General features: G+C 43.1%; 1 protein-coding gene across 7 annotated transcripts in view; it reads right to left on the bottom strand.

Annotated features, from left to right (window-relative positions):
- Window positions 1-22,524, bottom strand: part of TIAM1 (TIAM Rac1 associated GEF 1) — a 398,067-nt gene that overhangs the window by 124,945 nt on the left and 250,598 nt on the right. For all 7 annotated transcript variants that reach the window (XM_067739312.1, XM_067739315.1, XM_067739313.1 and 4 more), the window contains 2 exons: window positions 21,801-21,978; window positions 11,365-12,341 (listed from right to left, as the gene is read on the bottom strand). In XM_067739312.1, coding sequence (XP_067595413.1) covers window positions 11,365-12,330 — 966 coding nt within the window. In that variant the 5' untranslated portion in view covers window positions 12,331-12,341; window positions 21,801-21,978. The remainder of the gene's footprint in view (window positions 1-11,364; window positions 12,342-21,800; window positions 21,979-22,524) is intronic.

Consider the following 22,524-nt stretch of genomic DNA (forward strand, 5'->3'; position numbering starts at 1 on the left):
TTAACCAAATACTGAAACTTAAAGCAAAAGTCAGAGGAGATCAAGGGAAATGGTAAGACCCTAGCTAGACACAGAAGTAACTCCCAACATGGTGCATGATCCAGCCAAAGATTTCCTAAAACTAGCTCAAAATAAACTCCCCATGTTAGAACCACTCCACAGAAGAGGCTTCCAATTATAAACAACATTCACGGAATACAGAGGCTCTTCAATCCTGCTCTTCCTGGACAAGTCCTCCCAAGCCAGATTCTTCGAGCACTCACCGATTTCCATTCCACTGGCAGTCTCCCAGCATGAATGCATGCACTTTCCCATTGGATGCACAAGTGGCCAGCTGTTGCCCCAAACATTCGACAGCTGCCAGGCAAGAGTTTTCTTTGTCATTTTAGCCAGGCAGCAAATGCGGAAATGAGCTCTGGTGCTAAAGTGGAGGCAGCAAGAGGTAAATTCAAAGCCTGTTTTCACTGCCTTGAAAACTGGAGGAGGGTCACCCAGCATGAACATAGGCTAAAGACACATTGTGGCAAAGGCTCAAGTTGTTTCCACCAGGGAATTCAGAAAGACTCTGAGGGACAGGTTTGCTGTGCTAAAGATGTGTGGACACAATTTTGAAGAGCTAATTAGCCACAAAGTTCAAGGGCCCTGGGACAAGTCAGGGACCAGGAGGGTCAATTGGCAACTTGTAGTTACAAGTCGAATGCAGTTAGAAACTGGTATGTTGGTCACTTTGTTTAATTTCCCCGTTGAATCCAGCTTTGCTTCAATACACCTGTAGAGAGCAGGTAAATACAGAAGAAAAGAGTTCACAGAATTTCAATGGGGGGAGGAGATTTTTTTTTTTTTTTTTTTTTTTTTTGGCCATGCCACGAGGCACGCGGGATCTTAATTCCCCAACCAGGGATAGAACCCGCGCCCCCTGCAGTGGACGTATGGATTCTTAACCACTGGGCCACCAGGGATGTCCCTGGGGGAGGAGATTTTGACCTTCAGAAGCCTTGAATTAGAACAATTTCTGCCTCATTAAATTCTAAAATATTCCCCCTCTGGCTTATCATCTTCATCTTATCCCCCAAATCTAAGGACGCCCCTCCGCCACACATGCACACACATAAGCACTGTCTTTGGTTTCCAACATTCTCTCCTTAGTACGCTCAGTACTACACTCTACTATACTCTTCGTATGCCCTCCCGTGGTAATCTCAATACAGCAAATGTCATGTCTGGGCAAGTTATTTTGAACCAATCCATGCCTCAGTCTCCTCACCTGTGTAATGGGAATAGCAACAATATTTACTTTGTAAGACACTTTGTAAGATGTGAGATTGAGGTAACACAAGTTTCTAGAATGGTGCCCAGCACACAGTACCTGCACAAGAGTGTTAACTCTAATTACTGTCATGTCCATCCTCAGCCTTACTTACATCTCAGCCCAAGGAGAGAAGACGCTGCCTGACCTCACTTACTAGCTTCCTGCACTAACATGAAAGAATGGGTGTTGCTGAGGAACTTGGGAAAAACAAGGTCTCATGGGAAAAATACACAGACCCACCAAGGCTGGTGCGAGCCAATGTAATCCCCTTGAATTATTTTCACATTCGCAAAACTGCAGAATAAACTAAGAAAATGATGTTTCCTATGCTGTAAGTAACTGCTAGGCTCTGCTACTAACAATTGCCACTCATGATTTACAGAAATACGGTAGCATCCATTTGCCATCACTGTAAGGTTTTCTTCTTTCCTCTCTCTACACAAAGAGCCAGTGCCATTTTGAATTTTTTTTTTTTTTTTTTTTTTTTTTTTTTGCGGTACGCGGGCCTCTCACTGCTGCGGCCCCTCCCGCCACGGAGCACAGGCTCCGGACGCGCAGGCTCAGCGGCCATGGCTCACGGGCCCAGCCGCTCCGCGGCATGTGGGATCCTCCCGGGCCGGGGCACGAACCCGCGTCCCCCGCATCGGCAGGCGGACTCTCAACCACTGCGCCACCAGGGGAGACCCCATTTTGAATTTTTGATTCCGAAGTTTGTAAACTGTACCTCTTGACCTCCCACTCTTAGCCTCTTTACATGTGTCCCAGCTCCCTTTGAGACATTTCTAAAACCCTGTTTCTATTTCCTTCCTCTTTCCTTCCTCAGGCAAAATCTCCATGCCCTTTAAAGTTTCCAGCACTCAGTCCCATCCTCTCTAATGATTCACAACGGAGTGACTCAAAATTTCTCTCAATTACAACTGCTGAAGTTCTTACTGCTGCCCAGAAGAGTCTCAGAAGTAAGCTGGCAAATGCTTGAAATGTTGCCTCAGGTAACTCCAGATTGGAGACAGCTCTATGTCTAAGTCCGTGAATCATCTTCTCTCCTTTCCTCTGTTTTTCTATGTGCATGTCTCAAACCCTGTCGTCACCCTTCCCCTCCTCAGGACCTCAGGATATATCACATCCCTAGTCCCTTTTCTTCTTTTCCTAGTGCCGCATCCCTGGTTCAGCCACAGACTCTCTGTTCTAACTACCTTCCGCCCATCAATCCATCCTGCATGCCATGGCTGGGTAAGTCTCCCAGGAGCAAAGGTGAGGGCCCCCAAGGCTGTCCATCCAGGCCCTCCACCAACGTCCAGTCTTAGCACTGGACCTTTGGATGCACGCAGCCACCAGTGAAACTGAAGAACTCATGCCGGTGTATGCTCCCAACTTTTCTTGCGTCCAGGAATTCCAGGAACACTGATCCTTCAAGGTTCAGCTCAAAGTCCCTCTTCCCACAGCTGGAAGCCTTCTCTTTCCCTCCTCCAATCCCCGTGCCGCTTCTCTGCAGCATCCCACCCCCCACCCCCCCCCACCCCCCACCCCCCCCCCACCCCCCCGCCCAACTCTGCTCCAGCCACGTTGGCTTCTTTGTTCTTCCTCAAAGGTGCAGGGCACACTCCCACCTTTCAAATCAATGGCCAATTCCCATCTCCCTTCCAAATCCCTACCCAAGTCTGCCCATCCCGAGGGGCGGGGCCCGACCCAACCACCTGATCCGGAATTGCCGCGCATTCCTCACTGCCTGGTCTTCGTCACCTTGCTCTCTTTTCCCCATAGCATGCCATGTACTTGTTATGCCGACTGTTTGCTGCAGACACACCTCCACTTCACCCCAACTAACTTCCTGAGCTCAGGGATCTCTTCTTGATGCATTCCAAGCACCAAGAATAGTGTCTGGCATGGCGTAGGCACTTCCAAAAAAAAACCCACAAACACTGTTGAACAATTTAACTGCTGTTCATCTTCCACCCTCCTCTCCAACCAAGAAAAGCGTTTCTCATGGAACACATTTTAGTTTGATTTAACGGCGTAGTCATTTCCAGGCTCAACTCGCGCTCAACTCCAGCTGAAGTCACAACTGAGCCCCAACTGGAAAGCTTGACTTCCACATCTTCCAGCCATCCGCGTTTATTACGTCTTTTATGGAGACAACCAGAGCTCACTTACATGTTTTTTCTTTCATCTTTTTAAAAGGAGAGAAAGTGAGAAAGACATATTGGGCTGTTTTATGGCCCAAACTAGATATTCTGTCAACAGGAAGTTCAAAGCACACTGGGCCCCAACAGAGAGAAAAGCTGGTGGGCGTTTCCTAAGTTCTGCCCTGCGGATCCGTGGAGATGCTCCCAGGGCTGCACAGCAGGCTGGCTGGGAGGCCTCCAAGCTCCCGGTCCCAGCCCTTTATCCTCCTCAGTTATGCTGGGAAACCAGCAATGGCACGTTACTGTGGGACACGACTTACACTGAGGGACACAGAGGCTCCTCTCCTCACGGACTAAACTAAGAATGTGATTTTCAAAGGCTTGGGCCTCCCCAACCTATATTAGCATAAATAAACAGCTCTCCAAGTGAGGACCAGGGGTCCTTAAATAATTTCAGGGGGTCCCTAAGGTCCTCCCTTTACCAACTATCTGTTCGAAGCCAGGCTTTCCTCATATAGTCCAACCAAAACAGCATGTCGCAAGAGAGTGAATGCAGAAGCAGATATGAGACTCTAGTGTCTTCTGATAAGCCAGAAATTGTAGAGATTTGCAAAAATACAAAACAATGCCCTTCTTCTGGCTTTTTTTTTTAATTTTAGAAAATAAAATTTAAAAAATAAAGTTATTTATGTGAACATGTAATGGTTTATTGCTATTTTAAGATGAATTAACAAGTTTTTTTTTACATTTCTGTTTCAATTTCTAATGTGATAAATATTTATAGATATAACCCACACGGACAGAAGCCCTTTGGAGTCTGTAACACTTTTTAAGAGTATAAAGGAGTCTGAGAACTTCTGATACAAGCCATGTCTCAGCTACCTTCTCACCCTCCCACTCCTCAAAAGAAGATCTTGGCAAAGAAGAGGGATATTCTTGTTGAAATGGATGGGCTGTTTTCCAAAATAAATACCTCATTGCTTAACTTACGTGGCAGAAAAAGAAAAATCAAAAGGAAGGCAAAAAAGAAGCATCAAACAGGAGCCGCGAAAGAAGAGAGGTTTTTTTAAATGGATTTTATATGAAAATACCTTGTTTCACGAAGAATTAACCTAAGGGTCTTCAAATGTATGGGTACCAAGGGGGAAGGGAGTGGGGTGGGAGGAACTGGGAGATTGGGATTGATACATATACACTATTGATACTATGTATAAAATAGACAACTGAGGGGAACACACACATATACACTATTGATACTATGTATAAAATAGACAACTGAGGGAAACACACATAACATCCCCTCCCTTTTGGATTTCCCTCCGGTTTAGGACACCACAGTGCATTAAGTGGAGTTAATGCACTTAATGCACTGTGTTGTCCTAAACGGATGGGAAATCCAGAAGGGAGGGGGTGTTATGTATACGTATGGTTGATTCATTTTGCTGTGCAGTAGAAGCTAACACAACATTGTAAAGCAACTATACTCCAATAAAAGTTAATTAAAGAAAATAATGAACCTGAGGTTCTTAACCAGAAGCTTCTCGATGGACCTTGGAGGACCCGTGGATCCCCTGAAATGATATGCAAAAGGGTGGTCTCTTGTGCTGATCCCAAAAGATCCAAATGTTTCATCTGATTCGCAAAGGAATCTGTGACCAAAGGTTAGGAATCTCTGGATGCTGATGTCAGTTCTCAGCTCAGGGAACATATTTATTATCCCTGAACCATTTAAACTAAGTGTAAAACGAAACAAAATTTTAAAAATCAACACAACTTTTATAGGAACTCAAGATCTTCTTCTGATCGTGCTGCACCCTTTATCTTGCTGAAATCACCAATCCTATTAACTTGTTTATCCAAGCAAGAAGGTCCTCAGGGATACAGCCTTCTAAAGTCATCTTTGGCATGTCTCCAAAAAAGACATACAGATGGCCAACAGGCACACGAAAAGATGCTCAACATCGCTAATTATTAGAGAAATGCAAATCAAAACTGCGATGAGGTATATCACCTCACACCAGTCAGAATGGCCATCATTAAAATGTCTACAAGTAACGAAAGCCGGAGAGGGTGTGGCGAAAAGGGAACGCTAATACACAGTTGGTGGGAATGTAAGTTGGTGCAGCCACTGTGGAAAACAGTATGAAAGTTCCTCAAAAAACTACAAACAGAGCTACCATATGATCCAGCAATCCCACTCCTGGGCATATATATGCAGACAAAACTATAATTCAAAAAGATACATGCACCCCTATGTTCACAGCAGCACTATTCACAATAGCCAAGATATGGAAACAACCTAAATGTCCATCGACAGAATGGATAAAGAAGATGTTGTACATATATACAATGGAATACTACTCAGCCATAAAAAAAGTAATGCCATTTGCAGCAACATAGAACTAGAGATTATCATACTAAGTGAAGTAAGTCAGACAAAGACAATACCATACGATATCACTTACATATGGAATCTAAAATATGACACAAATGAACTTACCTACGAAACAGAAATAGACTCAGACGTAGAGAACAGACTTGTTGCCGAGGGGAAGGTGGCGGGGAGATGGAGTGGGAGGTTGGGATTAGCAGATGCAAATTATTATACATAGAATGAATAAAAAACAAGGTCCTACTGTATAGCATAGGGAACTATATTTGATATCCTGTGATAAACCGTAATGGAAAAGAACATGAAAAAGAAGGTATATATATGTATAACTGAATCAGTTTGCTGTACGGCAGCAGAAGTTAACACAACATTGTAAATCAACTATACTTCAATTTAAAAACATACAAATAAAAAATAAAGTCGCCTTTGGTCATCTCTCTCAGGGACTGCTGATTCGGGCCACGGTAGTGGACAGTTACTATTTTCTTTTCAGCCCACCACCCTGTTTGGCTTCTGTACCAGAACTGGGGGGTTTTGATGTTAAAATCTGAGAGCACGTGAGCTGAAACCTGTTTGAACATGGGGAGGCAGTGTGGTGTGGGTTTGCTTCCGAAGAAAGGACCCTGGTCTGTGGGTCAGAAGACCTGGACTTCAATCCAGTCGTGAGACCCTGTCACCTAATCTCCTTAGGTTGACTTCCTCCCCTGAAAAGTGATGGGAGAGTTGGCAACTCGCAATCAGGCTGAAATGAACCCCCGCAGAGGTGCTCAGGGGCCAGGAGCTCTGTCTTCTGTCAATCCCACTCCATATACCACGGCGGGAAGAGGGTGTCAGAAGCTGGACCAGCACACAAACCTTAGCACCAGCGCCACGTCCCCGCGAGGAGCTCTGGGGGGGGCCGCCCGCTCCCTCCCAAGGTGGCGGCCCCCTGAGACATCCTCAGCACAGCTGTTCACAGTCTTTCATCTCCCAAGTGGATGAATGAAGCCCTCCTCAGGCGTTACGCAGGACAGCTCCAAGCCAAAGCTTCCCTTTCAAGCACAGAACGTGGCTCAAGGACACTCCATCGACTGGCAGTTTCCTCGCTCCCCCTCACCCGCTGATAGTCTTAGCAACACAGGAGAGCTGAACTCTACACAATGAAACCAAACTTTACCATCGTAACTCATAACCATTATTTACGGAGCATCTAATACATGCAAGATATGGTGCCAGGAGTGTTACATTCATTCCTGTGTGGAACCCTCATTCAAGAGGCACGGAGATCCTTCTAGGTTCCATAGGTAACAGGGTTCAAACTCACAAGCTCAGACCTGCTGGACTCCAGAACCTCTTCTTTGCCTGACACCAGGCTGCCCCTTCCTCTGTCCGTTAACCATGGGGACACTGAGAGTAAAGTTCAGGCCAAAATACCAATGAGGCATTCATTGCATCAAGGGGCAAGCTACCTGGGATTTTACAGAAGTCAGTACAAATAAACTCTGCTGTCAGTAGTCTGGGTAAATCCTCCCAACAAATGAGTAGCAGACTGACCGACAAGATAAGACTTTTATGCAGGAGGTACACGACACATACTCAAGTGTACTGAATTGGACAAATATAATTTCTCAGCACTCAGTGTGTGGCAGACACATTTTTGATCATTTTCAAATAAAAAGATGTTGTTCATGTTAGTTCAGATAAAACATATTGTCTCTCAGGCTCAGAGGCCATGACCTTGGCGAAATGCCCACCAGGAGCTCTTTTCTGGGGAGTAAAACTGCTGACAAGACGATTACAGATTCAACCACATCACCGGGGCAGATGAGGAGGCCTTAATATCTACGATCCAAACTTGCCGGAGAGGGCCCCTGGGTCAGAAACTTTTACCAACACAAAAAAAAGAAAAAAAGAATTCTTTTCAAGGAAGTCTCCACACCCACTGCCTCTTAAAATACACTGTTTGGAACATAGTGGGTTCTCAAGAAATTGCGCTGGATGATCACACCAAACTTAGACTAGGAAGTGTGGGTGGATGGACAGTGTTGTGAATAATTCTGGGGTTTGTTTCAAGTCATTAAAGATCTTCACTCAACACGTAAAGTCGATACAAAAATAAGACTTCCGTTCACTTTATACACTCTGCAAAAGGCTTCCATGCATGGAATCCCACTTGCTTCTCCTAATGGCCCTGTCAGAGGCTGGTGTCACTCACCCCGGTCAGAGAAGGGGCCAGTGATGGAGTGACTTGCCCAAGGTCACCGTTTAGTAAGGAGCGAGCCGGGATCCAAATGTACTTCTTAGGATGCCTAGTCCTGTTGCACTTTGCGTTACATTAAGCTACCACAGTGCTTTACGAGACACCACGCTGAGACGATCTCACTTTCATACATTAACGATTTTAGAAGGCGACGAGCCAAAGAATGGAAATGTCGTGCAACGATTACACATGAGAACTTTCAGCGATACCGGCTCTGCCCCTCTTCCGGGGGTGGCCATGACTCAAAGGCTCACAGCCCCTTCAGTGGGGAGTGGGGGGAAGCAGAGGTCCAACTGTCCCGCAGTGTTGGAGACCTGGAGCTAGGGAGCCAGAATACCACCTGGCACCCCGTCAAATCTTACGCAGAATGTGCGCTAACTTAGCATCGTTCCAGGTAAAAGTGACAGTCCCAGGTGAGGTTCCTTTTAACTGCTGAGGGCCAGGAGACCATTTCTTCCAATCAGGTCTGCACTGCCAATCTGGCAATGTCTTCAGGACAGAGCCTGCAGTGCCTTTCAGGTGACCCTTTAATAGGGCACGTATCTCACCTGCGTCCCAACCTGTCAAGTTGCCAGTGTAGGAAGAGCCCGGCCAGGGTAGGCAGAGGGACCACAGTGGGGTAATTCAGTCGTTTCTATCATCATAATCTTGCTTCAGAAGAGAAATGGATAAAAATTCAAGGAGTGCATCTAGAGGCAACATTCACACTCACCTTCTCAAACCTCAGAATCAGTCTTTTTAATAATTTTGTTTCTAACACAAAGTTTGATATAAACACAAAACTACCTTGAGTCCTCAACTCATACAACACTAATAATAATGAAAATTACATCAATTTACACATTGTCCCTTATGGGTAGCTTCTGAAGTACCAAGCGCTGGCCTTCACATTCCATTTTCTCAGAAACTTTATTATTATTCCCATTTGACAGATGAAGAAATTAAGGCTTCCAGAGACTTAAAAATTGTGCCCAGGGCTTCCCTGGTGGCGCAGTGGTTGAGAATCTGCCTGTCATTGCAGGGGACACGGGTTCGAGCCCTGGTCTGGGAAGATCCCACATGCCGCGGAGCAACTGGGCCCGTGCACCACAACTGCTGAGCCTGCGCGTCTGGAGCCTGTGCTCTGCAACGACAGAGGCCTCGATAGTGAGAGGCCCGCACACCGTGATGAAGAGTGGCCCCCGCTTGCCACAACTAGAGAAAGCCCTCGCACAGAGACGAAGACCCAACACAGCCATACATAAATTAATTAATTAAAAAAAATTGTGCCCAAAGTTACTCAGGCAAGAAGACGTGGAGCCAGGATACCTGGCTTGGACACCATCAGCAAAACTTGTCCTTCAGTGGATGAATGGGGGCTGTGGGGGGAGTGTTATATACATACAGTGGAATATTATTCAGCCTTAAAAAGGAGGGCGCTTCTGACACATGGTACAACGTGTGAACCTTGAGGATATCAACCTAAATGAAATAAGCCTGTCACAAAAAGACAAATACTACATGATTCCACTCTTACAAGGTCTCTAGAGCCAAATTCACTGAGACAGAAAGTAGAACGGTGGTTGCCAGGGGCTGGGGAAAGGGGGAAACAGAGAACTTTTGTTTAATGGGGACAGAATTTCAGTTCTACGAGATGAAAAGAGTTCTGAAGATGAAGGGTACACAACAGTGTGAATGTACTTAATACCCCTCAACCATACACTTAAAAATGCCAAGATGGTAAATGTCATGTGTACTTCTACCACAGTTTAAAATATCTTTTAAAAAAGAAGAGGAAAAGGTCAAACACAGACTCCTTTAACCTATATCAACCCAGAGGAATATATAGTAAATTTCAATTATTCTAATATAGAAATCTACAGTGGTACAAAAAAAAAAAAAAAGAAAAAACTGTATCCCCAGACGACTTGTATACGGGGATTTAAAATTCCAAAATAAAATTAGAGACCTGAGATTTTGAATACTTAAAAACAAAACAAAACAAAAAAACTTGCTCTTGGGCAGGAACACAGACAATCTAGTGCCGATTTCCTTTGCCCTCCTCCCCAGGTTCCCCACCATCCCATCTGCCCATTATATTTAGACACCCTTCCCAAGAGAATTGAGCCTCAAAATAACCCTCGAGTAACTTTGACTTGCACTGAAGCAAGACCAGAAGGTGAACACCATGCACTGCTGGCCAGGTCAGAGCACACCTGCCGTTTTCCAGCTGACCTCAGTGGTATTCGCTGGACACCCTGGTGGCCAATACACCTTTCAAGGCAAATGGGCCCAATCTGGATTCCGGATCTGAAGCACCACCTTGCAAACTACCAACCCATCCTCAACAGAAGCCAGGACTCCCAGAACTCCACTACAGGGAACTGCAGGACCAGAAAAGGACGGAGGCATATGCAGGATTACTTGACACGTCATTATCTCCACGTTAAGGGAACTGCAGGACCAGAAAAGGATGGAGGCATGCAGGATTACTTGACACGTTATTATCTCCACGTTAATTACCATTACTAATGAAGGTAACGGGTCTTCCTTTCATAAGTAAGATACGTTTTAAATCTTTGAAAAATGTTTTCACACCCACTCTTTCATGCCCTGGACCCCGAAGCAGGTGAGTCGAGCATCTTTACCCCACTGTTCAGAAGAGCAACTAGAAGTCAGGGTTTGTCCAAGGTCAAAAACTAGCTGGCTGCAGCGTAGAACTGGAACCCACCCATGTTATTCCTTCCGCAACACCTCCCTCCAGAGAGAGGGCTGGCCGGCCTTGCAAGGAACAGGAAATTGAAATGGCTCCTGGTAAGGCAGTCAGCCTGCCAACCTCTGAGAGCAGCTGACAAATGACCAGAGCCCGCCCTGAATCAAAAACACCTCCTCCAACGAGCGGCCGACTAACCTCTTCCCACCTGCGGCGCTGAAGAAATAAGTTCCCAGAGTCCACACCCCACCATCCCCATCTGTCCACGGATAGAACCACGTTAGGAAGGAAGCTCAGAAGGAGTGAGATGCCGCTGAAGAGCTGAGTTGGAGAGGCAGCTTCCCAATGTGAACTCATCAGCTTTATTCCCACTCTCATCACATCCCCGACACACATCTACGCTTACTCCTTAATCCCCACCCCTTCACCACAGAACTGCAAGAGGGGCGAAGCTGAAGAGCGCTGCATCTCCAGAGAAACGGCATCGGCTGCAGCACCCACCAGGCAAACAAAACCCGGCTAAAAGATGGGAATCGTGTAAGAGCAAACTCATGCACTTAAAGTCATGCATCATCTCCAAAATATTGAAACAGATTCCAGTCACTTTACCTGAGTTGTTTTTGCTCTTCTGCCTTGCATGCTGTTGTTATGGCTCATTTGTGGGTTGGTGGCACCTTCAGAAAGACAGTGAGATTTCCTACAGGGAAGTGTGTTATAATTACTGTACGGAAGAGCCTCTTCGGCAGCAGCTGGTGGCATCTTATGGTTCCCAAGATCAGGAATATCAGACACCAAATTCCGACAGTAGCCTGCAAATTTGCCCCTCCGCCCCCCGTCTGCCGTCACCCCGGAGGTTTTCTGGGGAGCATACAAATCCCCCAGTGAATTGGCACGTTGACAGGTACTGAGCTGCCGCGGACTCGCTGGGGCTTCCATCCCCCGAGTCTCCTCGCAATCTTTCTCTTCGGCAGAACCCAAGATCTCTTCGTTGCTTGTTAAATGTTCTTGGCTCAGATCAGAGAGTGAGAATTCCAGGCTGTCCTCCCGCCAGATGTCTGCAGATTTGGAGCGTTTCTTCTTAAAGCTCGCCGTCTCCGTGAAAGTGGGCCCATCGGATGTATAGGGATGCTGCCTCCTGCCTCCCTCCGCCAAGTACGTAGCGTCATCCCCGTAAAGCCGGCTCTCCTCCGAGTCTGGCATGCTCTGCACAGAGGCTGCTGCGAGGACAATGCTGCTGCCTACACTGGGACTGACAGAAGAATCCGTGTAAGACACGGGTCTCAAGCCCATATCCACTCGGTCCACCCAAATGGGGCTCCCGAAGTCCTCCAGGGTGCCTTCTTGGGAGAAGGGCTCCAAGCCATTTTCAGCCAGGGACTGGGGGATACTGGGAGTGCTGCTGGATCGGGTGGTCACTTCGGAGGTCCTGTGGATCACCTTCCCCGAGGAGGCGTGCCTGGTCCGCCGCACCTTGTGCGACAGGCGCAGGGAGCGCGACGTGTGTTTGCGCCCCAGGCTCGCATGCTTTTCTCCATAAAACTCATGCACTACATTTTGACTTTCTGCGTTTCCCATGGCTTTATGGTCTGTAGCAAAGAAAAAAAAAAAAAGAGGGGATCATTGAGTCATCCAATGGGTATAGGCAGTTAACAGGAAGAGTTCAGCACACAGGGACGGCAGCCAGCTTGGCAGATAACAGCGCACCTATGTGCACCTGGCAGGTACTTGGACTTTTACGTGGTAGCAGGTGAGAACTAACATCATGTACTGAGATTACTCCTGCGGAGATATGAAATAAGAACATAAATAAAATCATTAGAGAATTACACTTGTCTCTGCCCGGAGGGTAGCTGCCCACCTGGCACAGCACAGGGCTGCTTTCATTGAGCTGGCAACCGTTGTCTTCTTCTACTTAAACTCTACAGGTGTATATTTTAAGCTCTATGCCTATCCATAAACTAAAAACTCTGAAAAGTACAAACCAAGGTGTCTGCCAAATGAGTAACTTTCTGTTTGAAATTACACATTTCAAAAAACCAAGCAAAACTCAGAGGTGCATTGGATAACCTCCCTCTCTCCCAATGGTTTTGTTTCATTCTGACTCCATCTACACTTCAAAATCAATCAAAAATGGAAAAGCTCAAGATGTAAGTCCAATCAACTCTTCCTAATAAATCGAACTCAAGAAGGAAAAGGGTTTTTACCTTAATTCCACAGCATTCTGAAAACCCTGATTGGGAGGTTCGGGTAGGGGCTGTGAAGTGGATAGGGAGAGGGAGATGGGCAAAATGAAATAGGAACCCCACTCTCTGCTTAGCAGCTAAACTAATGGGTTTATTTCTGGGAGCAAATCCAACCTGAGAACATTAATCTGGTACAGAGTGCCCTGCAAACAGAAATTCACATGATGAAATCACTAAATATCATTCAGCCTTTTGGGGCTACCCAGGTTAATTCAACTCCTTCCTTAACATTTTTCCAGTCTCTCTCATTGGTCTGAGGACTGTTACCCAGAGTGGAAAACAGAAAAATCCTCAAAGTTCAACATGTGTGACTCTCTTTAGCCTTATTCTCCTTGCTCAGCAATGAGGTTTCTCTAGACTAGTTAAGTGGTACACACTTAAGATACACACATGAAAATGGCCAGAAAGGAAAGAAGAAAAATAGAGTAGCTGGGCACATCTCTGAGCTGATTCTTCCAATCATCTACATAGTCGTTCATTCAGAAAATATATACTGAGCACCTACCACATTCTAGAAGCCAGAGATACAGCAGACAACAAAAGACACACATTCCCCACGCTCATGAAACTTATATTCTAGCCAGGGAAGGGATACAATAAACAAAAAAGTGAAAGGTACCAGAGGAAAACAGGAACAAATTTATTGTAACCATTACAGTTTGAAACACCCTGAAACATAATATACATTCACATTGATCCAGAACCACTCTATAATCCCACTGTTCAGTCTCAAAGGTGGCTTAAACTCCTATAAGCACATCTTCACTGAAATGAAATTTGTGGCAACAGGAAGGGAAAAACCTCCTCCATTGAATCTTCCGATGAGTTCAGAGGTAATTCATACAGACACCAGATGTGAAGCTATTCCCAAACTGGAATATTCCCTACCAGGTCACACGTCGTATGATTCTGAGAGCGAAGTTTCCAAGAAAGAGAATCTTCCTTTTACTAGTAGCAAGCATACTTCAAAGCAATAAGTTCACGCCTCCCTGGCTGACGTCTTTAAGAAGCCAAGAAAAAACACAGAAACTCAACTTGGTGTAGCGAAAATGAAAAGATGCACTGTCCATGCATAACTTGTGTTATCTACATTCCTAAGAATATCATGTACTACATTTTTGCAAGTAAAATAAATAAGCATCTAAAGTAATGCTAAAGGCCATGACCAATTTCTCAGGGTTCTTGATTTTTGTTTTTAAGCGTACATTAAGATACCTGGATGTGTCTATGTATCTGTATGTTTTGCCAATAAGTAATTAAAAGCTTAGAACAGGTGTTAGCCACAGTCCCATTTTAAGAATCACACAGATTTACAGTTAAAAGAAGGAAAGAATGATGGTGACAGAAACTGAGGTATAGAAAGGCAAAACTGTCACCTCAAATGTGCTAGGAGGTACCCTCCTCTACTGTACACATCAAAAGTTTGCAAATGTAAATTCACAGGCATATTCTCAACAACAAATTTCTGGTTAGGCTTGTTTCTGCCAACAGAAAACTAATCAAGTTAAAAGCCTCAGGAGAGGTTTCCTAAAGGAAATGGCCCCAACCTTCAAGAATTACAGCACTCCCTGCATTGCTCTGACGGGTCTGTTATATTAATAGCATTTTTAGTAGCAAGATTCTTTTCAGCCAGCCAAGGTAGGAAAGAAGCCATTTTTATCTTTAGAACTAGAGTTTAGAGATGAATGCCAAATCTCTTAAATCCTACCGAGAAGAAATTCTCAGGGGATGATCTAAGCAGAGTCAGCAGGAAGTCTGAAGCAACTCAACTTAGCAGAAAAATGTTTCTAGGGACTGCTGAAACACCCCTTCATTTAAAAGCTTTTCCTGAAAGGTCAGTGAGAACCACGAAGGCCCACGTGGGGGACCCTGAAATAACAGAAGCATGAAAAATTAAAACTGCTTACTGCATACAGCAAACACAATCTCCTCTTTCAGGGACAACCCCCATCCCACGGGCAACCCCCAGAACGTGGGTGAATTGAAAATCCTAACCCTTTTCACACACAAACGTAAAATGCCAGCTACTTCCAGCATCTTCATTTCTTCCTGCTCTCTCCTACTTAACCCTTATCATCTACTTTTATTACAAACAAAAAACTTGGTTTATATTTTACAGTTGCACAGGCTTTGTTTGTTCCTGTGAGTCTGGAAGCAACTCTGGGCAGAAAGTGGCTTTCACTTTTTCTGTAGCCTCTAGAGAGACTACAAGTGTTCTATGTGTGATGAGTCAATAAACGTTCATGCATTTTAGTAACAAAAGCAAAAAGTAGTCATCAGCACTTTACCAACATAATCATCACACAGTCACTAGGTAAGAGGGGAAGGATTAAGGGGGAGGAGAACAGGTTGAAATGCAAAAACTGGGCTAGAAACAGAAAAGCAGAGCGTCAGAATGAAGGTGCTCGACTGCAAGCTGGAAAATGTTACCATTTTTTAACTCATTACACTCGTTACTGATTTCCTTATGTAGAATGTTAGTGGCCCCAAATAGCTTGCACTTTCTGGGGGTAGTTAGTGGGAGGGATATTAAGCAGGAAGTAGTGCGCAAGACTGTAACATAGGAACAGTTCTCCGAATTCAAACCTCAAGTCTTACACTTTCTTTCCAATGGTCTAAGGTCTGGCTTCCTGGCCTGCCCCAGGGCCTTTGCTCATGCTCCATCCTCTGCCTGCAACCCTCCAGTTTTCACAAATCTACATCTGGCTCACTCTTTCCAGTTTGTTCCGATCTTGACTCAAATATCACCTTCTCAGAAAGGCCTTTCCTGGCGTCCCTATCAAAAGGACAACCCTCAGAACTCAACATTTCTTATCCCTCTTCTTTGATTTTTTCCCCCTCCTTAGCATTTATCATAATTGTAACAAAAAATGTGTTTCACTTACTTACCTTTTTTTTTTTTTGGAGTATATTTGCTTTACAATGTTGTCTTAGTTTCTGCTGTACAACAAAGTGAATCAGCTGTATGTTATATATATATCCCCTCTTCAGCCTCCCTCCCACCCACCCCCATCCCACCCCTCCAGGTCATCAAAGAGCACCAAGCTGAGCTCCCTGTGCTATACAGCAGCTTCCCACTAGCTATCTATTTTACACATGGTAGTGTATATATGTCAATGCTACTCTCTCAGTTTGTCAAACCCTCCCCTTCCCCCTCTGTGTCCACAAGTCCATTCTCTTCATCTGCGTGTGGTACATATATACAATGGAAAATTACTCAGCCATAAAAAGGAATGAAATTGGGTGACTTGCAGTGATGTGGATGAACCTAGAGTCTGCCATACAGAGTGACATAAGTCAGAAAGAGAAAAATATCATATATTAACACATATATATAGAATCTAGAAAAATGATACTGACGAACCTATTTGCAGGGCAGGAAAAGAGATACTTATCTTTTTTATTCTCTATCCTTCCCCACTAGAAACTAAGCCTCAGGGGTAGGACTGAAAGTTTGCTTGTCTTGTTTATTGCTGTATCTGCAGTGCCTAGAACACTGCCTGAAAGACAGTAGGTGCTCAGTGGAAAAATACTGCATGAATGAATGAATGAATGAAGGACAAAATAAACTTTAATCTAGAATGTAAAAATTCAAACTCATGCAACTACAACAGAAAACAGATGAGAATGTTAGCACAATGTGAACTAGGGAAAACACACATTGGCCTTAAATATGCCAGCTCTTCTATATCAGAGTGCCTAGACAACACACCAGTTTCCAGGCTGTGTGCTGTTCTCTGGGTCCCTTCCACCTGCAGACCGGTGCAGGTCCCTCACTCCAGGCCACTGGGTTTGGGATCACCCTGATCTGTGAACTGAGTTGAGGGCTTCAGCTTGCCCTGCTTCACTGTACTCCCCAAACTTCAATTACCTGGGCAGCAAATTAAGGCCTTGCTCCTGTCTCATTTCACTTAATTCCCACATTCTTCCTCTTTTTGCAGCTATTCCCTCAGAAGTTTAGGAAAGGGGTTTGGAATCGAGAGGATACATCTCCTCGTTGTCAGGGTAGACAGTGCAGAACTGCTCAGCCTGAGATGATCCAGAGAAAATGGGGGCAAAGGAGACATAGTGACATGATGGGAAGGGGTCATCTGAAAGTAGATATCAGAAAATCAAGAGATTCTCAGGGCCAAAGACCAAGGACACTAGAGGGAGTGTGACTTTCCCATTCTTCCCAACACCATGATCTTTCTCTTTAAGTGAGGAGTTAAATTTTTCAAGTACTCATAGAAACTTCCTTTAAATCCCATCAAATTAAATACTACTATATAGCCGATTATGTTAGTTGTGTACCTAGACTAACTTTGTTGGACTTACAAACAAACTGGACTTACGAATGTGCTCTCAGAATGGAACTCGTTCGTATGTAAGGGGCTTACTGTACTCATTGAAATAGTTAAAAGGTATCTTAAGGAACTTTATCAATAAGTACAGGCAGCACTATATACAATAGCCAAGACACAGAAGCAGCCTAAATGTCCATTCACAGGTGAATGGATAAAGAAGATGTATCTTTATCTATCTATCTATCTATACACACAAACACACATACACAATATGGAATATTACTCAGCCATAAAAAAGAATGAAATAATGCCACTTGCAGCAACATGAATGGACCTAGAGATTATCATACTAAGTGAAGTAAATCAGACAGAGAAAGACAAATATCATACGATATCACTTAGGAATCTGAAAAAAAAAGACACAAATGAACTTATTTACAAAATAGAAATAGACCCACAGACACAGAAAACAAACTTACAGTTACCAAAAGGGAAAGGGGGGAGGGATAAATTACGAGTTTGGGATTAACATATATACGCTACTATATATAAAATAGGTAACCAACAAGGACCAACTGTAAAGCACAAGGAACTATATACTCAGTATTTTGGAATAACCTATAACAGAAAAGAATGTGAAAAAGAATAGATATATATATGTATGTATAACTGAATCACTGTGCTGTACACTCAAAACTAACACAACATTGTAAATCAACTATACTTCAATTTAAAAAAAAAAAAAAGGTACAGTCATTAGAATGGTTTATACATACATCTGGTAGGTGGTCCTTTCTCAGGGACAGCTTTTATAAATTTATTAGCCTACTAAGCCTTATGTGATAAAATAATATAGAACTATTCACACACACTGGAAAAAATGTCACATTCCTGGCTTTGGTAGTTTACTGCAATTATGTACGATGCAACCATTAGGGGAAACTAGGTTAAGGGTACACTTATTGTGTACGATTTCTATAATTATTTCAAAATAAAAAGTTAAAGCCTTAACTAACTGGAATATTCTGGTTAAATGAAATTTTTGTTTAAAAGTGAGGATTCTTCAACATGAAATGTTTTTGAATCCTCTTTTTCAACAAGTTAGGCAATAAAAAATAAGCATGTATTGAGCATTATCTAGTATAATACTATCAAGAAATACAAAGTAAACCAAAACAATGGTCTATAGTGAGACTAAATAGAGAAGTAGAGTTGATTAACTAGGGATTGGGCTTCTGTCTCTAACACAGTATGAACAAAACTGAAATGCTAATGTTGGTACCAGCTAAGATGAAGTTAAGACACCACAGCTGATCTTTCTCCCAATGATAAATACTAAAAACTCTGGACCAAAGGAAAAACCAACCACCCGAGGAATTCCAAAGAGTAAGCAAAAGCAGATGGATTGGGGGTGGGAGTCAAAACCTGAAGAAGCCACTCTAACAAGAGTGAGTTTCCCATTTTTGTTTTTATTACTTTACTCTTCCAACCTTGCATGGAGGGTAAGCACACAGTCCAGCTGTGGCACAGGCAGCAAAAACTCCCGAGACATACCCTGTCATTCTAGCCAAAGAAACTAAGAATAATGATCCCTGCAAGTCAAAGAGTGAGCGGGATCTCAGAGGAAAAAAGAGCTGGAGGAAACAAATCATCTAATGCTATGTACATCTACACAAGTCCCAGGCTCACCCCTCAAGTGCACATACCTGGGACTGACCCAAAGCAAGAGAGCAAAGGCTTTGAGAACTGAATTATGATATAAACCACAGCCCACCTCCCAGTCTAGCTCCCAAGTGGCACCTGTGTGGAATAAACCTACAGCCTCAGAGCAAAGGCTTTGAAAACTGAACTGACATGAGAGTCACCACCCACAGGAGGTCAGACAGAACTTGCCATCTGAACCTAGCCAGGTTGATTACCCGCTAAAAAAGCAAAAAAGAAAATTCAACGTTCTCTAGATGATTTTCACAGGACCTAGATTCTCCCAACATAATACTCAAAATGTCCACAATGCATTCCAAAGAACCAGGAAAATCTAACCAGTTCTCAGGGGAAAGGACAGTCAATAGATGCCAACCCCAAGGTGACCCAGAGGTTGGAATTATCAAACTTTTAAAGCAACTTGTATAACTGTGTTCTCTGAGTAAAGGTAAACACTCTTGAAATAAATGAAAATTTTAATTGCTTGCAACATCTATGCAAGATCACCGTGAACATCAATTATTATACATGAGTGGAGAAGTACAACACAAATTAAAAAGAAAGGAAAAACCTGTATGATCCAAGCTATAACATAAGCTGAATTTTTCAATCATGCCAATGTGAGGTTTTCTTAGTACTGCATGAGAAAACATTCCAGTTAATAGAAAGCCACCCATGGTCAAAGTCTCTGGGCAGAGAGAACAAAGAAAAATACTCTACTAGTTTTAGTCAGAGGGAAAAAAGAGGGAGAGAAAGAAGAAGACACAAGGGAAACGAGAAATAACCTCATCACCTTGAGATCTAAGGAGGTTATAATAATATTTTTATGGTTTAGGATGTCTAATTCCCTAGATGAGACCAGAAGTTCAAGCAGTACTCCAAACAGATGACAGAATGCCCCACCCTTTAGCTGAAGAACAGGAATGTTCCACATGATCAAAGCCCAGCCTTGTGGGTCAGCCTGCCAGGGCTTGCCCTGTTCAGGAGTAGATCATCAAAAAGATAATTCTACTATTAGGGTCAAACATCTCTGGAGCAAAACTCTTCTTATTCTCAGCAAGTCAAAACTTACATTTGAGATGCACATCCAAGATATTGGCTTTGAGGAGATTAAAAATTTAAGAATGTTAACAATATTTTACTTTCTCTCTCTCCCTCTCCCCGCCACCACACACACAGGAAGACGGAGGGAAAGGGAGAGGAAAAAAGAGAAAGAGAGAGAGAGAGAGAGTGAGAGAGAGAGAGAAGGAATATACAGACGTATAAAATATTTTTAAGTTACTATCCTCGATAGAGTGATTATGGGCAATTTTAATTTTCAAAATTATACTTTGTTTATTGTATTTTCCAAAGTTACACTAAACCTGCAATTCATTTTAAGGAAAGAAAAAAAATAAATAAATGCTTTAAGTTCCTAGGTTTCTTGGATAATTGAAGAGAGTAAGGATGGGGGTACCACACTGACAGCTACAATTAAACAGCACCAAACCCAAACTTAAAACAGATGGCTCCAGAAAATTACCTAAGATAAAGAAAATACTATGGAGCTGGAATTTAATCACTCTTTCTCTATGTTCCAATGGCACTTTGCTCGACCTCCTCACATCGTGTCTGTGGCATGGTTATTTGTACACTGACACACTTGTCTGGCTTTGTATGTAGACCCCTCGCATTTTATTATAATCTCCCGGTGGCAGGGACCATGCCTTACTTGTTATTACACTGGCCATTTAAATAAATTAAAGTTTCCATACAGCTCTTCTCAATGGAAATGCTCATCACTCAGATTGCCTATAATAAGGGTATTCCAAAAATATAAAATATTAGAGCCCATTAGTGGGCGCAAGATGACCCAACTTATATTCAAGTCAAAAGTTAACTATTAAAGCAAGGTTTCTCTTGCTGATAAGGGCACTGTGAAATCCAAGCATAAGGCATCTAATGATGTATATAAATTATGATTATTATTAATAAAATTTTTGACCCCTCCCGAGGTATTTAAAAACTTATTAAAATAAACGTAATGATTACCCTTCTATGACTTGAAAACAGACCTCCAAAACTGCAAAAGAAAGGATGAAATGTATTTATTTCAAAGTTAAATTTGAAGCAAAAATCACAGGACAACAGATTGCAAATTTAAAATTAGATTCTAGTGGGAGGGTTTGGTTTCAAGCCTGTTTTTTTCCTACTGGAGGCTGAGCCTGAAGACAGGATAGGGGGGTTGGGGGAAAAGAGCTAAGATTAAACTGAGACAAAGTTCTGAAAGTTTTTGCTAAATCTTTACAAACCCATGAAAAGCGTTTTGCCAAGTCACACACAAATACCCCTAACACAGGAGACTAAACAGGAAAGTTTTGCAACAAATAAAAGATGATCTTTGATTTAGAAAGATTATGATTTTGACTGTATTTATTTTGCTTTTTAAAAGATTATCCAAACTAGAAACAAAATATATCATTGTTTTGAAGTAAGATTTTGAAGGTGGGATTGCCTTTTTCAAACACAATCCCATCTAAAGATGGCAAAGCTCAGGAATAAATGTAGAAGATCCTGAGGGCAATTCACAGGGGGAAAAAGATAGGTACCTGCTTTTGCTTTTTTCTTTTTTTTTAGTTTTAATGCTAATACTTTTGACTTGTTAGATGGGTGTAACCTTAATCCAAAAAAAGTGACTCCAAATTCTTTCTTCCACAAGCTACATACAACACAGCAATGGCAATTCTGCTAAAATGTATCTGTCTCACCACCTCTGAGGCATCACCATTAATCCATGGGGATATACACAGGCTCAGATACACATACACAAACTTACCTTACAAGGCAACAGTGGTTCCCAGCCCAACTTGCCCCAAGAGCACTGTGGCATTTAGATATTGAGATTGGAAATGATGTCAGGATGAACAATGACTGGGGCTGGGAAACGTATCAGCACTGGCCCCTCGGGGTGGCCATCACAGTCTCATCTGAGTCTATGAGAATGTCCCCAAAACCTGGAGAGGACAGAAAAAGAGAAAGCAAATGGTTAGCCAGAACACAGGAGATAGGAATTTTCCATCGAGCCCATTTACGTCAAGTCTCCAACATCCATTTTGTGTGAAATACCACACAAATACCAGATTGAACAATGCCACATTTAGCTACAGGTATAAAATAACAGACATAATCAGATAGATCAATAACACAAGCATATTTACAGTCACGGTAATAAAGAGCCTGACAAACTCAGTTATTTTATCATTTTCACCTAACTCTAAAGATGAAGGTATCGCATAACAGAAACAGGTTACTGGGAAATGGTGTCCATGGTTCCCTCTTAAAGTTTAAAAAGTCACAACAGAGATGAATAAAAGGAAACAAGGGCATCTCAGTTATTCTCAAAGTAGAGCTATATTTACCAGAGAAGTTGAAGAAAATGCTAAAAGACAGTTAAACAAAAGACCAAATTCAGTACATAGACCTTCTCATCATATACATATTTTCAAAATAAGTTCCACAAACAAGCAGTATTAATGGTCTTTTTTTTCTAAAGCCTGCCT

This window comes from Pseudorca crassidens, chromosome 5, assembly GCF_039906515.1.
Source record: "Pseudorca crassidens isolate mPseCra1 chromosome 5, mPseCra1.hap1, whole genome shotgun sequence".
Classification (NCBI taxonomy): Eukaryota; Metazoa; Chordata; class Mammalia; order Artiodactyla; family Delphinidae; genus Pseudorca; species Pseudorca crassidens.